Source organism: Epinephelus moara, chromosome 4 (genome assembly GCF_006386435.1).
Source record: "Epinephelus moara isolate mb chromosome 4, YSFRI_EMoa_1.0, whole genome shotgun sequence".
Classification (NCBI taxonomy): domain Eukaryota; kingdom Metazoa; phylum Chordata; class Actinopteri; order Perciformes; family Serranidae; genus Epinephelus; species Epinephelus moara.
In genome coordinates this window covers 35,542,254-35,559,997 of record NC_065509.1, presented here as the reverse complement: position 1 = coordinate 35,559,997, position 17,744 = coordinate 35,542,254, and the positions used below count along the sequence as shown (strand labels likewise).

At 39.4% G+C, this 17,744-nt stretch overlaps 1 protein-coding gene across 4 annotated transcripts in view; it reads right to left on the bottom strand.

The window, feature by feature from the left end:
- gria2b (glutamate receptor, ionotropic, AMPA 2b) overlaps positions 1–17,744 on the bottom strand; it is an 84,131-nt gene that overhangs the window by 19,458 nt on the left and 46,929 nt on the right. For all 4 annotated transcript variants that reach the window (XM_050042469.1, XM_050042470.1, XM_050042471.1 and 1 more), the window contains exons 4-6: positions 7,200–7,396; positions 2,860–2,913; positions 2,594–2,752 (exon numbers count right to left, since the gene is read on the bottom strand). In XM_050042469.1, the coding sequence (XP_049898426.1) occupies positions 2,594–2,752; positions 2,860–2,913; positions 7,200–7,396 (410 nt within the window). The remainder of the gene's footprint in view (positions 1–2,593; positions 2,753–2,859; positions 2,914–7,199; positions 7,397–17,744) is intronic.

The window sequence follows — 17,744 nt, the reverse complement described above, 5'->3', positions numbered from 1 at the left end:
TCACGCCCCCGGCATGTAAAGGCCTTAAGACCAAGAAATCACAAAACATAAAGTCAGTAACTTGGCTTCCAGTGCAGCGGGTCAAGGATTGCTTTACACCAAAGAACACCAGAGACATGAGAAGCAGAAGATCTAACACTGGTGAGAGACTGCAGGACATAGTTATGTTTTGTCACTTGTTATGGGTGGACAGATTTCCCAACAACCTAATTCCATTTGGGCAAAAACAGCAAATCTGTGGAGTCTCAATTAGCATGAATGAGATGCTTTGCTTCACTGACTTGTCTCAACTACATCTATGTGTCTAAATATAATTCTGCTATGGTTTGAGGCAAAGTACATAGCAGGTGTCAAGTCTGTGCCTCAAGTCAAACCACGGATCTCAAACACAACCTCCCCTCATCAACTATTTAGGGATGGAATAATTATTTGACAAAAGAGGCTGTAACTCTCAAGTTCTAACCTTAAATTCGATTATCAAAAAATGATGACCAACATGAGCCACTTTAAAAATAAAGCATTCTCTGCAGCTCTAAAAACACATGCCACACCTCCTGTTCATTATCCTCCCTTAAGCATCTTGTCCTAATTAGAGTGCATATTATATGTTTGGTGATCTCTTTATTTTTTCGGTGGTATTTATGTTCTGTGCTGCGCTAGTTTGTTCTGCGTTGTAAATGTCAGAGTGATTTTTCACCCAGACGTGAACCTCTTGCAGCAGTCTGGCTGTGTGGCAGTAAAAAAAGATCTTGAACTTTGACAATTTAGAAGACAGAGGGTGGGAGAATGTTTTCGGCGATGGCTGATATTTCAAATGTGAGTAGTTAATAGTGTCTGTTGGAGACAAAGAGTGGGAGGAAGCTCAGTTCTGAGAGAGCTGATAGTATATTGGCTACGTCAAGGGACCAGTATGGGCAGTAAATATAATGAATAATCATTCAATTCAATAACATAACATCCTAATATCATTTACATTGCATACATAATAGATAATATAATTTGTATAAAAAATGATTGCATTCAGCTCATGGGAAAAGGTATGTGTGCCTGTGCAACAGTGCATAAACATCTTTACCCACTGATGTGTTTAATATTGCACACAGTGCGTACGTGTGGCTGTAAGGTTGGGTGATACAGATGGTGGACAGTGCAATTTGCTTACATTAGAGCAACTGAGGCACATTAATGTGCTTACAAAGACATTTTCCACCAACAATCGCATTTGCAAATAAAGAACCAAAAGAAAGACGAAGAAAAGCTTATGTGTGCATCTGAGGCAATGATGGGTTACTGAATGGGCCTACCAAGCACAGGCCCAGGGGCCTAAAGTCTCATGGGCCCCTCTGGCTTTCACCTGCAAAATGTCGCTCAAATTAACAACTACCCACCAGGAAGGGCCTTAAAAAGACAACAGGAGATGCAAAAGAACTGCAGAGAAACACAAAATAACTATAAAAAGGGGCAAAACAACCACAAAATTACCTCAAGGACACATTAAAAGACCAAAAGGTCTCAAAAGAGACATAAAATGAACTAAAAGAGACACAAAATTACCTCAAAGAGACACAATATGACCTCAAAGAAACACAAAAATTACACCAAAGAGACACAAAACAACCAAGAAAGACACAATTACATCAGAGATACACAGACATGTCAAGGATACACAAAATGGCCAAAAAAGATTCAACATGACCTCAAACAGCCACAAAATATTCTCTAAGACACAAAACAATTAAAAAATGCACATAATGAATTAAAGGGAGCCACAAAACTACCCCAAAGAGACACAAAACAACCAAGAAACACATAAAATGACCTAAGGATTCACAAAATGACCTTAGGGAGATACAAAATTACCTCAGCGACACACAAAATTACATCAGGAAGACACAGAATAACCAAAAAAGACTCAACATGACCATAAAGAGACATAAAATGACCTCAAAGAGGCACAAAATGACTTCAAAGGAACATAAAAGTACATCAGAGACCTCAAAGAGACACAAAATATTCTCAAAGACACAAAACAATCAAAAAAATACACAAAATGGTCTCAAAGGAACACAAAACTCCCCCCAAAAGACACAAAACATCCTCAAAAAAACACAAAATCACCTCACAGACACACTGAATTATGTCAAGAAGACACAAAATGACCAAAAAGGATTAAAAATTAACACACAGGAAAATAAAATTACATCAGAGAGACACAAAATGGCCTCAAAGGGACACAAAACTCCCCCCAAAAGACACAACATTTCATCTAAGAGACACAAAATGACCAAAAACAGACACAAAATGACCTAAAGGATTTACAACATTACCTTAGAGACACACACAATTACATCAAGAATACATAAAACAACCAAACAAGATTCAAAATGAACACAAAGAGACACAAAACAACCAATAATTGCACACAATGAAGTAACAAATTTACCTCAAAGAGACAAAGAGAGGCAACAACAACTGTGTGTGTTGGCCCTGTGTAGGAGAGGGGGTGGGGCCTTTTGCATTTTTGAGCCCGAAGGCCTATTGTCTAATTATCCGTACATTGTTTGAGTCTCTTTACATGCATGCTTTAACTCACCCTGATTTTACTGTCAGCACCTGGATACTCCTTTTCTTCTAGGGCCTCCCATCTCTGGTCAAACTTGGACACCAGAGGGTCATCAAAATCGACAATCTGAAAGCCAGACACGTTGGCGCCACCATACTGGATTTTGGATAGATCCCCATCAATGAAACCCTGAAAATATAAAGTTAAGGCCCTGATGTTATCTCTCAATATGAGAGGCATTAGAAACATCAAGTCCAAACAGAAGAAGAAGAAATGTAGAAGTGGTGTAAACTTACCAGATTGGCTATGATATAGTGGTAGCCTTTGACGTGTCTGCCGATTGTGATGACCTGCAGGGTTAAGAGGCACAAGTTATAAGGTCCAGCTGGAATAAAGAAATACGTCTCAGGCAGGTAAAGTTCTTCTAAACAGATTTGACTTTCTTTTAATACAGTTTTAAAATGACACACCACGTGACTGCAAGCTACGTCAAAGCTTTTTCTTGTATCTCTACTATTTTAGAAAAATTCATTGTTATTCGAGTGTGACAGCTGCAGATAAGACAATCATAAATGTAATAATGGTTATATCCAAACTACACAAATCTACCATTATATTCAGACATTACAATGTGTCACTACCAACCCTAACATGGCTGACAGTCCTAGCCATTATCACTGAATGGAAAAAAAAGTGGCGTTCACAGTCACAAATACTGCTAGACAGAGATATCCAATTGCAAATACACTCCTCTTATCAGTGGAGCAGAAAAGCAGAAAATAACAGAAATATCTCAGCTGTGTGCCGTTTCTGTACCTCACATAAATGACACACCTGAAACTAATCCCGCCGCCTGACTGGCACCTCCGTTTGTCAGGGCCGCTACTTGAAGCAGATTTGAATAATAACGTCTTGTATCTCCTACGTAAATGTCTTTGACACCAAGCAAGAAAACTTCCACCTCGACGGATTCTGTTTCTCCCAGATAAACAGGCAGCGAGGCTGCGGGCATTGATTTCATTCAGCATTCGGTTAAAGAGACGTTGGCATGCTTTAAATGCTAATCAATAAGCCTCTCTCCTGGGTAAAAGGTGGAGTAAAAATAACCTGTTTATGTGCATCTGTTTTGCCTTTAATTGCAGTTTTGTTTACAGCCTAAATGAACAATTAGTGTAATTGTTATGGTGCCTTTCTACATCTGCTGGGCTGCTGGGTCCGTGTGACAATGCTGTTTTTCTAAGTGCTGTATCAAATGCACATATTTCAGCTTCAAAATATCACTTTTGTCCTACAGCAGTAATTAAAGGACAATAGGGCTGTTAGCATTTCTTGCTTTCCCTTATTTTTTAAAAAATACTACCGATAATTTCCAAGTGTTATTTACACTTTAGACTCTAGTTCTCACATAATGAGATATTTCTATTTTCCCTTCTTCTTGGCTGCTTTCAAATTGAATATCATGACCAAATACAAGATAGAGTGTTCTTATTATGGAAAATCGCTAATTCACGATGTAGCTGACATGAATATCTACAGAGTTTTCCGTGAAGCCATTAATGCTGAAGCCTACGTTGACGATAAGCGTGACATAGGTGAACACATCTGTTATGCTAATTCGCATGAAGTGGCGTCCCTATTCCTAGGTAAAATTCCCTACCCCTCAACACAACCCCTTCGCCGTTGAGGGGAATCTATCTGGTGAGTGCACTTGAAACCAAGGGGTATGGTTAAGGGAAGAGAATTGGGATTGACCCTAACTTTTAAAAGATGAGAAGACACTTCGCTCATTGTACAAGCAAATTGTTGAATTTATAAGTAATACATTTCATCCATGCACACTTCAAATAAATAAAACTTAACTGAAATTTCATTTGAACAAGGGAAACCAAAATCACTGAAATATTTTCAGGTACTGCTCAGGAGATTGTATCAGCAGCAACCCAACCACAGACCTGTGTTGTCAGCAGTGAAGGTACTAGAAATCTTTGGGACCAAAAACACATCTTTACAAAAATGAGTAGTGTGTAGCAAACAGGGAGAGGCTGAGCTGATCGTAAGAAGATGGAAGCAGACAGCAGGCACAACTGTTATTCCCTCTGTTGTCTCCCTCCATGTCCCTGATAGTAAATAGAAGATCATAAGAAAAGACAAGATACCAGCTTCCTGTCAAGCTCGAGGCCTGCCTCACCTGGTGGTTACGAAATCTCAAATTCCAACTCACCACCAAAACCAGAAGCCACATAAATGTGAAATGAAAAAGTTTAAAAGAAGACAAACTGGACCTGAGTAACCCACAGCAGTCTGACTCCTGACAGCAGACTGCTGCTGTAGCTGCATTATTTGTTCCAACAGCTGAAAACATGGCAGCAGCATCCTGTATTCCTTTACCTGAATCCCAGTGCACCTCACCTGCGTCAAAGTCTGGTGTCAGCGGTGAAATACAAACTGTTTCCTTTACTGACGCATCAAAGACAACACAATAACACCAAAACCCCCTGACAACACTGTCCACATCACGTCAGGGTAACAACTACTGTAGGTTCTCAATGAATTACTGCAGAAATATTGAGTTACTGAAGTTTTGCTCTCATCTTCATCAGGTTAAAATAATCAAAGATGTTTCTTAGCTGTGGATTGGTGCTGTCCAGAGTTTAGATAACGCTGTAAAAATGGAACCACATCAAAATTTTGATATCTAACAAGGCTAATTATACAAACCAAAGCTAATAAAGCTAATACATTGTAAGGTTGTTTAAAGGTTACTAAAACTGAAGAGTAAAATGAAGTTTGAAAAAGCATTTTAGTTAGGGACTGTTCTTTATTTATTAGAGGAGAGGGTGAGGCTGAGGTGTAATATTATTTTGACCCTGCCTGAAGCTACAAATATTTTACCCTGAGCCTCCTTGAGTGACTGTCAGAAATGCTTGACCCTCCCTCCACCATTAACTAGTTGTTAGATTTTTAAATCCTGGAGTTAAAATAAAAGTTTAGGCTTGGTTTTTAGTCTTGAAGTGCATGCTGGTTAGTTTATGCCAACTGTTTCTTTATGGCCAAATTTTAAATATGATGTAGAATAAAGTCAATTTGATGAAATATAACTAAACTCAGATTTGGTTATGTTTTTTTCTGACAGACGTGTTTGCAGCACATGATGCGTCCAAAGACTGCCAGAAGTCTGAAAATCCAACAGTAATTCCTGTTTTTTCAGTTTGTGACTATGATAAATGATCTGATTTTGGTGTTTTTTAAAGGAAACACGTCTTCCAAACCAACCCACAGCAGTTTCCTTTAAGAATCTGTTAAAATAAATACAGGATACAACCATTTAAATGTGTGTGCCCCTCTTTTAAGGGAAATTAAAAAACACAAGTCCTTTCCCAGTGCTTAAAAAAAAAAGATTTGACATCCCTCCCCTTTTTGCAAGACCCCCTCCTCCCTCATTAGTGATGAACAGTCCCTTAACTGAAATAAAAATAGGAAAAATAGACTTTAGTCAAAAATAAAAACTAACTGAAATATTACTGTGTACTTACAGAACTTACTAAAATAAAATCAAAATATTTAGAAAATGTGTTTAGTGTGTTTTTATGGTCTTTGTCAATTTGGTCAAATTTGTCAACACAACAACATGAGGAGGTGTTGGTCTATACGTTTATTGAAACTGGGATGTCTACATGACTGTGAGTCAACTGCCTTCACAAAGTGCTGTGTTTGTATTGTAATGCCTATTGTGAACCTAAATCTTGCCCCTGACAAATATCCCTACCCTACAATACCTAGAATCACCACCTTGTGGTTGTATGCCTCCACGAACCAGGCAAGTTGCAGGCACAGTGTATATTCAGATCTGTTCAGACTCTTGGTAGACATGACAGTAACCAACAATTCAAATATGGACGTTACTGCAAAGAAGTTACAAATTCTAAAACACGGATGCTTCACACACATCTTCAATCTGGCAGCACAGAAGATCTGTACAATCAGCTCAGTTTCAAGGTGGGGCATTCAAAATTAGTGTCACCAATTCAGTACATGACCAAATGTCTCCCCTTCTGTTCCTGAGTTACGACGTTGAATAATGAAAAGTGTTTTGCAGAACATAATAATATCACAGTGCAGTGGACTTTTGACCAAGACATTTAGTAGACATTTGTGTGAAATGTTGTCATCATTAGCGTATGAATTCTTGAGTTATGGCCAAAAGCTTGTTTTTTGAAGTGATGGTGACCTTGACTTTTGACCTCCAAAATTTAATTAATTCATCATTGAGTCCAAGTGGATGTTTGTGCCAAATTTGAAGACTTTTTCTCAAGGTGGTCTTGAGATATCGCATTCACGAGAGTGGGACAAACCAGGTCAAAGTCACATTGACCTCTGACCTTAGACCACCAAAATCTAATCATTTCATCTTTGAGTCCAAGTGGACGTTTGTGCCAAATTTGAAGAGATTCTGTCACAGCGTTCTTGAGATATTGCATTCACAAGAATGGGACGGACAACCTGAAGACATAATACCTCTGGCCAGGGCCTGTACTGACAGGCAGGCATAAAACTAAACTGACAGGTGCAAATTCACTCTGGAAACTAACAGAAACTAAAATAAGATGAAAAATAAAATAAAAACTGCACATTCTACCTGCTCCATGATGTCTTTAACTTTGTCCTGTTCACAGTCCAGGATCACCCTCCTCTCTTTCTTGTTCTCCAGATCCTGGAACAGTGAGCGGTAGGCCTCATCCTTCCTCTCGTCCTTCAGGTTCCCCACGTTGATGGCTGTCACCTGCCACTTCCTCTCTGCTGCTGTGTCCAGAACAACCTGCAGCGTTGTGAGGCCTGAGGACAGAAATAAAGCTCAATTAAAACATTATCATGCTCTTTGTCAGACTGATTTATCCATCTTTAGTACTGAAGACTTTTGGAGAACTGTTGATAAATGGGAACAAACACACAACACCACCTTTGGAAGATAGGAGATATCATGCACTGTGTTTCTGCACAGTGTCTTTGTCTCTCTGTTGCCCTTTCTGCTCAGGTTATGCATTGAATTACTGATTTCCCTGAAACCAGCTTTCCAATGATGGGGTATTTTTGGTTGTGCATTTGGTTTTTCTGTGGGTTTATTTTAAGGGCACGGTCACACAGAAACTTTTGAAGTAGCCACAAGAAGGAAAGTCTTGATAACAGAGCAAAGACAGCATTGGCGCAAGCAGAAAAAGAAAATAAACTCCAAACAAATTATGTGCCAGACAGGACTTACTCAAAAGCATGGCTGAACATGGTTCTTTCATTTTCAGACTGTTCTCCGTCTGCTTATTCAGACCCTGTGGAGGTTTTACAGAGACTCATCGAGATGAGTCACAGGTGTTCTGGCATGAACCTGACTGGGATGTGGGAGGAAAGTGGGTCTAACAACACACTTGACTGCATCAATACCAAAAGTTTTGTAGTGCTGATTTATGTTTGAAAAAAAACAAGTTTTTGTGTGTTTTTCTTCTCAATTTTTGCAACAATTAGTCGCTGCCAAAACAATGTCTGCTCAAGGTCCACTTAATCTTTTCAGTGTATCACAGTGTCCACGTTTGCTCAGTTGTCATGGAACTGTTCATGTTCAAACCATTATTTCAATCACTTTTTGATATTCTAACTTTTACTGTTTGCTAAGTCAATAATGATGAATAACGCACAGTTTGAACACAGAGTCCTATGACAAGTGAGCGAACTTCATGTGCTGATGAAGAGCGTGGGCATCTTTGGAATCGCATACTAATGTGATACCTACTACTTAATGAATCTGTATGTACTTCCACTACATGAACGATTAAATATGCCATTACCAGCAGGGTGGCACAGTGGTGCAAAAGGTTTTCCTGGTTCCCGGCAAGAGGTTTTCCCCATGTTCTCCCCGTGTCAGTAGGTTTTCTCTGGGTACTCCTGTTCCCCCCCGCAGTCCAAGGACATGCAGGCTAACTAGTGACTCTGAATTGTCCGTAGGTGTGAATGTGAGTGTGAATGGTTGTCTGTCTCTATGTCTCAGCCCTGTGATAGTCTGGTGACCTGTCCTGGGTGTAACCTGCCTCTCGCCTAATGTCAGCTGGGATAGGCGCCAGCCCCTCATGACCCCCAGCAGGATAAGCAGTTACCAGACTGAATTACCAGCAGACCCGTTTACAGCTAAGTATAGTCAAGTAAAAAGCGAGTGATGGCTGGTCTGGCCTGGCAAATGGATCTTGCATCTCCAAAAACATAAAAACAAATTTCCATACAGGTGTTATTTGGATAAACTGACCACATGTTGGTATCTAAATATGGTAAAACTTTAACTAATATAAAAGGCTTTTATTTGCTTCAATCACTGAACTCAACAGACATATATCTGGTACATGCCTTTGATTTCTTTTGCACAAAACTCTAGTATGAATAACCTGTATAGAAATTAGTCAAATAATCTATTAACATATAAGTTATGAGACAGAGAGGGTTACAACACTCATTTTATGGCACCCAGCATACCAACACAACACCTCTTTATTCTGGTAAAACAATACTCACACATTGTTTTGTCTCCTTTGATTGGTGGACCCTTATGGACCAAAGAAATATAAGTAATGGAAGAATGGACACATTCAGACGTTATAACCGCTTCAGCATTGTGGAATTGCCAACTTTTTTTGTCTCTCTTGTTTACCAGGCCAGTAGATCTGAATGAATAGGCCAATATTTTGGTGGTCATGGTTTCAGTAAAATTACCAAAGTTTAAACAATTACATTTGTAGGCATGATCTTAGCTAAAGCCAGTAGTTGAAGACTAGTTGGGCTTCACTAGGTTTTTTATCTAAAGAACTTTCATGAAAATGAACTGCTTCACAGCATCAATTGCAACCAGACCCAGTGTCTAACTGAGACTTTTTTGGTTGTTACTTTTACTTGAAAAAATCATTAAACCTTAAAAAGTAAAATCTTAACAGCTTTCAGTCTGGCTCAAAATCTCCATCGTTGCTGGAAGTTGTGCAGTCTAAAGTGATGCATTGTGGGGGAGATGAGTTCGACAGTAAGCTCACATCTCATCCTGACAAATTCTGGCATTTCTCACATTCACAAAATCTACATACTATGCAGTGCGAACTCACTACTTACTCAATTTCACCACATGCTTAAGGCCTTTGTACACTGAGTCAGCTTTTTTCAGATTAATTTTTTTAACCAGTCCCAAAAAATTGTTTCACACAGAAACTTTACACAATAATTCTGATGCATTTTATTCTTCTATTCATTGTGAAAATTCACAGTATGTGACATAATTAACGGACACATGTCCACCTTTGCCTCTCCTCACTGGAGTTACCTATTTGGCTGTCACCACTCCCTCTCTGTCTTGTATTTGGCCCTCTCTGTCTCCACATTCTGTGTACAGAATATTCCTATCTGACCTGTGTAAAGTAGCTGAATTATTCTGTGCACACCATTCCTCTGTCTTGTTGCGGATGGGTCCCGCCACCACATTTTCTTCACTGATCCTTGGTCAAATGTCTCTAAAAGCTTCAGAATTCAGATGTAAATGACACAGAAAATCAAACCTGTTTCAAAAATTTCTGTTTGTACCAACAACTTCGAATGAAAAAAACAAACTCAGTTTGCAAAGGCCTTTAGAATGAAAGTGACTTCAAACACAGCAGATGTGAAATGGTCAAAAGTTCCAGAACAAGAGTGAACAGTCCTTGAATAATAATTGCGTTGATAATCGTTTCAAAAGTCAACAATGAACTTGTTAAGTTCAAATAATGAGAGTCAATTCTCTCTTCTCTTCTCTCTCCTCACCCTTCTCTTGGCCTTTAGGGAAGGTGTTACAACCTTGTGTCTTTCCGTATCCCTCACTGGCTTCCCACTAGTAAAAGTGACTAGATGTGTTTAGTCAAAGCACTCAGCCTGATTGGAGGCTGCCTACCACTGCTCTTTGTAGAAGTGGAGGACTTTTAATAAAAGAATCTGCATCAATACCATCCTACGACTCACCTTTTTCTTTCTTTCCCTCAAACCATAAAACAGAAAGAGTAAAGAGCAAACACATGCTGCCACATGTGAGTAATTCAATTACATGTAGCACCTTTCCATCAATCTAAAGCGCAGTCTGTTAAAGGCAAATACCACAGTCTCCATTTGAACTTATATTCCCATCACCCGCTCTATCTAGTTCTGCAGCTGAATCTCTGCTGATATTGATCCCTGGTCTGCAGAGGGCAGTTGGAGAGCGGTTTGATAAAAGGGTTGAGTGTTTCATCCCGCCTTGCTACAGCGAGGTGAATTACAGATGTAATCAATTTCATGCAACACGGCAGTGGTTTTATGACAGTGGGGAGGAAAATGGAGGCTTGCAATTTTATCTGAATGAACTATATATCATAATTACAGTAAGGTCATTACGGTGTGGTTAAATTTGACTGTTTCATCAATGCTTATTAAATGAGTTAATTAGAATTTAGGGTGATTTACCGAGAAGATAAAGCAAGGACAAAAGCAAAATGTTGGCGTAAAGGTTGATTCTGCATTAATGGTGGGTAAGGTGAATGATAATTTAACCTGATTAGTGTCTTTGAACCTTATGTGCAGGTGGAGCTGTCCTTGGATTATGCACATCAGTGTGTAATGTGTCTAAAATATGTTGAACATGATTGTAAATGTCATATTATATGGGGTGATCTTTATATCTTTCACATTTTGAATGATAATTGACATTAATAGACATCTACATCTACATTTTGTTCTAAATGAAGGCATGAGGTAAATCCGCTGGTGAATGTGACCTAACCATGACTGAAAACGGCCACAAGAAAATGAAAAAAAAAAATATATATATATATAAAGATTTGAATAGAGTTTGTGATTTTACCCATGGTGAGAGGCCTTCAGTGTTGGGCAGGTTAATTGAAAAGTTTAATCAAGTCATTGATAAAATGATTCCATTAAAAAATGTTTAAAATTAAATTTGTAAACAAATATAAAAGTTGGGTATAATTATTATCATGTATGAAATATTTTGGAATTGGAATATTGGAATATTGTTTTTGTTTCATTTTTGTTGTTTTCTTTTGGTATGTTTAAGAATAACTTGGTAGTGAATGAGTTACTCATCTGAATATTTTAAGTCAAAAGCAGTGCCGGCACGTGCCATAGTCAGTATAGGCAAATGCTTAGGGCCCCATCACCCATAGGGGGCGCTACAAATAGGGGAAGGAAAAAACTCTATATGTTTATCTTTTACTATTTGTATTTTCTGCTATTATTTTTAAAACATTTCAAAAGGTCACAACATAACTAAATAGCAAACCTACTAAATAATAGTAATAATAAGCCACTTGGACCTCCTCTCCAGCTCTTTACCTTCTCTCTGAGGGAGATGGGCAAGTTATCTGATGTCAAGTGAACCCCCATTCACACTGTATGTTATCATGTCAAACGCCAAAAGCTCTCTGGTGCCCACTTAAGAACCACAGCACTACTGAGTGGAGTGTGTACGGAGAGAGAGAACATGAAATCACCAGGAGAGCTATGTATCATTACCTCTACGCAGCCGGTGGCCGCAAGAACAGCTGATGGAGGTTGCACTGAGTTACACTGTGAAGCATTCAAGCACTATTCAGTAAAGTATTGGGTGAAGGTAAATTACAACTTTCTCAAGATGCGTTCAATGTTATCTTGTCAAATGTAGCTTTTGGTGAGAAACTTGAATAAATACAGCTGTTTGAAGGAGAAATGGGTCGATGTTTCCACAGCACTATAAAATTATGCTTATTTTTTTAAAGATGTTTTTCAAGTGAAATAAGGTTATGTTAAAGGGAGTTTCATGAATGTGTATTATTGAATTTGTGCTCAAAAAACAAAGAAACATCAATATAAAAACATTGGTATTGGCTATTGGTGGAATTGATATTCCTTACTTCAATGAGAAAGTTATTTGTACATTATATTATCTTTATTGTGTGCATTCCTTTTAAAAGAGTGTTAATAAGGACCAAAATAAATACTACTACCACTACTACTACTATTAATTAGTTAATAAATTACTCACTGTCAAAAGTAAGTAGATATATTGTTTATGACATTACTTGACTCTGTCTCGCTTTGTCAAATGTGCCTTCTAAAAAGCCTTCAGACCTACACTCATGTTTGCTGTATTTAACATTAAGTAAAACTGACTATGAGGCATTGTAATTTCACAAGCAGCATTCACTGACCATCATTAGATAACATTAACTTAGTCTTAGCACCTGCAGAGCCCTCAGATCTCTCTTTCTCACGGTCAGGCTTCGAGGTTTACACAACCTACAACTTGGAACTTAACCCTGGCTAGCTAGCCAGCTGGGACGCCACACACAACATGTAGAAATGAATGAAAATTTGAAGTTCATGAGGTTCAAGAGGTGTAATCCTCCTCCCCTGGCTGAGTCGAGTCACCTCCCCCTCCAACGAGCTGATACATACCAGACAAGTCTGCACTGAACACACTGGGACAAAGCAGATATTACTCTCCTATTAACTCTGGGTAACACTGCAAACAAGCCCAACAAATGTTAAAGTAATGAACGGGATTAGTGAGTTAAGTATTCACATTAGTGTATAGTATTATTCAGAAATGCATTACTGCCTGTGGTGTTCAAATGAAACATGACTGGAGTGGAGTGACAGTGTATTATCAGTTTAAAATCCAGCCACTGAGTTAATACCAACAGCACCATCAAAAGGTCAGTACACCACTGCTCACATGGTGGTTATGATTTGACTTTCTGTCACCAATCTGCTGCACATCTGTACAATGAACCTTGTGATGTAAAAATAAATAACATCAAACCTTTGTTGCTGCTCTAAATCCAGAGCTCAAGCTGAGGCTTGGCTCCAATGATTTCCTCCGCAGTTCACAGACTGCTGTACGATGCATATTCCCCTTGGATAACAATGTGGTTTGTTATCACTTCCATTTAAAATGAGATGTTATGTCATGGCTCGCAGCCAACATCATGCCATCCTTTCAAACAGGCGCTGTGCTCACACTGCACTGGAGAGTAAAGATGTTATGTGACTTTGCATTTACCACTAAGTCGCCCTGGATTTAAAAGGTCAGGAGAGAATGAGGAGACATGAACAAGTGAGCAATGTCGTATTCTGTTATTCAGCATTTTGAAACAGTATACAGGTAATCACAGCTGTGATGCCGGAGAAACAGTAAACTGTCATTTCCTTTTTCCCACTGAGAAGATTATTTCGTCTCTTCCAGTCATCGCTTAACTTCATGCTCACTGATCAACAACATCTCAACAAGCTGATGTATGTGACTGTGTGATCACATGCATAATATGATGCAAAACTATTCAAACAAGACAAGAAACGGCTCATAAATGATGCATCGAGGAAGCAGTTCAATACCTACAATTGCAGCTTCATATTAGCTCTAATCTCTTTGCTTCGAGCCATTGTTTCCTCACTCATGCACGGTAGGAAAGGTCCAACATCTTCCCCAGGTATACATGTTCGTTTTCTGCATCACACCAACTGAAGCACCATTTAAATCAACTGGTAAGTGGTAATAGGCTCTGTGTGAAAGATATGGGAGCAGGATTTTGTGACTGCATGCAGTGCTGCCATTAGAGACAGAACTTGAATCTGCAAATGGTAATTTACTTGGGTAGAGGGAAACGAGCATCTGTCATGGATGGCAATGACTTTTTGAATTCTTTAAAATAGTACTTTAACAGGCCTAAAGGCCCTGAATATTGTGATGATTAACAAGCAATACATTTAAATGGTTACAGTGCCAATTAAAGTAAGAAAAATGGGAAAAGCAGCTCCAAAGTTTTTGTCGTGACTGCAGCAACAACCTATTTTGGTGAGTAAAATGTTATCGTAACTAAATTATATACAACCATGGATATCAGCAGCCAAAACCTCTGCTAAACACCAGATTAGATTAAGTGCTCTTTTGGGGCCAACAGAACCAAGCTGCAAGAACAATACTGACATATTATCACCTTTTTAATTAACATGAAATTCTAGCAAACGACTGCTTAATCTGCAGCCAGCTCCATAAGCGAGTCAACTCCCATAGACCCCACAGACCCACAGAATGGGTGACGTCATGGTAGCTACGTGCATTAGCTACAATGCAACAAGATTAATTTTTAATTTTTTTTAAATTTTATATACTTTATTAATCCCCGAGGGGAAATTCAATTTTTCACTCTGTTGTCAATTACACACAGGTCCGAACACACACATGCACAAACTGGACCTATACATGCACTAAGTGGAGAGATGTCAGAGTGGGCTGCCCATGACAGGCGCTCTGAGCGGTTGGGGGGTTCGGTGCCTTGCTCAGGGGCACCTCGGCAGTGCCCAGGAGGTGAACTGGCACCTCTCCAGCTACCAGTCCACGCTCCATATTTTGGTCCGGACGGGGACTTGAACAGGCGACCCTCCGGTTCCCAACCCAAGTCCCTATGGACTGAGCTACTGCCGCCCCCAAATTACAGGGGTGTTCAAACTTTTTTGAATGCAAGCCAGATTAGATAATGTAAAAACACCTGGGGACAGCTGCTTCTTACATCGTACGAGCTATTATAACACAAAAATTACAAACAAGTATGACAAATACAACTGTTTCATCTTTCAGTGAAAAAGTATTCAACTTTACATCGCTCCTGAAAGCAGCAGCCCTTCCTGTCAGGTTACGCCTCTTTGCTGTGGCCATGTCTGCTACTGAGCAGGAAGTGTCTGCTGTTAGATAACCATTCATTTGTTTGTCTGCATTCTGTTTATAAAAACACATTAGTTCTGTAGTTTTTACCCGCCACATGTCTACAAACTGTATAATAGTCCTGCCATTGTGACGTGAACAAAAAAAGTGATTTTGCTTGATTAACCAATATTGTATAGTAGGCCACATATACTGACATATATTTTGAGCAACAAGCCGTGGGCTGTTTAAAACCAGTCCACAGGCCACAACGGACTTTGGTCACGCCTGCAAGATTAGGGCAAAACTTAGTATGTGGCTGGACTATGTATGAAACGCTACAGGGCTTTTAATTTAAAATGGGGGTCTTTTCATTTGAAACAGGAAGTGGCTGGCATATCCCCAGACCCAGCCACAGACTTCCATTCCCCATGACATTCACCTACAGAGTAGGCCCGGCCGTTACAGTCCAGCTCAAAAATGTATGTAAATACATGTTTAAATGAAGAACAGTAACATTACACTTAGACATAGTCACTCAGCAGATTGGACCTGCATTGGAGCTGTACCCACCGATCTGCTGCTTTTGTTCCATTCAACACAACCTTCCCTCTTTAGCTCTGGTCAGTGATGTTCGACCCTGTGTGACTGGTGGAAGCTTTGCAGCCATCTGCCACAATTAGAGCCAAGTCTTGCCGATTAACAATAGTTTGTAAAATGCCCTATCATCGCCAATTACCAAAAGGAGAATTTTGTTATTGAAGCAGCATCAAATCCCCAGCATCCATTCCAACATTTTAACATGTAATTTTTACTACAATTCCAATCAGTGTCTTATTTTAACTTTTTCCTCATAACAGTGGCGGCACGAGTTCCGACATTTTACACATAATAGTCAATAATGTCAAAAATGTTGTGTCATGTTGTGTCATACAGACACAGCTGTCCCACAAACAATTGATGAGAAGATCCTCTCTTTGATCCCTCAAAAACTGCCACTTCGCCCACGGCTGGCTAGTTAGATAGCTATCATGCTAACTCCACCATGCGTTCATGGTAACCTTACCACAGTTACAGAAAATGAGCCGTCACTCATCTGATGATAGGGATGTGCTTTCCTATACTGTGACAAGAGTGTGTTCATGAAGCATTAAGTTGTTACCTTTCACTTACGTAGCAGCTGGCTAGTGAGCTAGCTAGCTTGCTAATTCCACCATGGTATCACAGTGGTTACAGAAAGTGAGGAATAGGCTACAGCAATACATGACTGACAGTGTCCTGTCAGCGTTTTGAAAGAGCAATGGGGAATGGGGAAACACCAACACTTGTGTCATCAGTCACTCTGACCGATGGTGCAACTTCATCACTTACTCAGTCAGCCATGGACAGACTTTTGAGTTTATATGCTTGGCTTGGCCTCTGTGGTCCAGCAAAAAAATAAATAAATAAAAAAATAAAAAAGTATATGGAATGGCAATAATTAAAGCTGTAACCAAAGTCACGAAACAGCTACAGCTACAGCAAAAATCGTGCCCACCCAGTCATGAGTTCAACTTTTCCTCAGAAAGCTCTGTAAAAAATGAGAACTTCAGCAAATGAGTTCATCGCAATCAGTGACCTCTCTCACATACAGTCATTGGCTCCACTGTTAATTTAAAAACATTGATTATACAGTAGCTGCTTAAAGGTTAGAGCCTGACTCAGGATAGGCAAGTAAATACTTAGGTTAGAGAAAGATCCAGAAAAAAAGGTTTTAATTACAGGTCTGTGAGGGGTCTCCCGCTCACTATTTAAAGGCCACACGAATTCTTACATTGGTATTAAACATTGACGTTGGACGTAAATTGTGAGGTGAAGAATTGAACATCAGGATACTGGGCTGCTTTTATAGGAATGGTGATCAAAGACCAAGGTTGTAAAAATAAAAAACAATTTCCCTTTCTTCCTTCCCTATTAATCCAAGTATCAGAGCTAAAATATCAAAGATATGGTGAGAAAATGCATTTCTAAAAGTCTGAGTGAGAACATATCTGCATTCAGAGAGCCAAATGAATGCAAAACACAAGGCTCAGAGTGCCAGTCCGCCCACATACATACTGTACATCCATTATCTAAACTGACTTACTGACAACTGCTGACAATGGTGGTGTTGGTTCATCCATTAGTCTCAATGTGCTAATAGAATTCATCATAACCAGTGGCAACTCCATTGCCTCATCTCCCTCGGCTCCCTCTTTGACCGTCTCAGTCACTCACTATCTTCCTCTCCCTCTCTCCACACTTCGGTTGCCATGGGAATGAGTGGATCACACTGACCTAATTAGACAGCCATGCAATGATGAAATATGCACAACAGGCCCTTTAGTGCCATCCCGGACGTACAGTAGAGACAGCAGGTTAGAGCTAGCGTTAGCATGAGGACAATCTAAAACAGCTGGTTGGAACCGGCACTCTGATTTC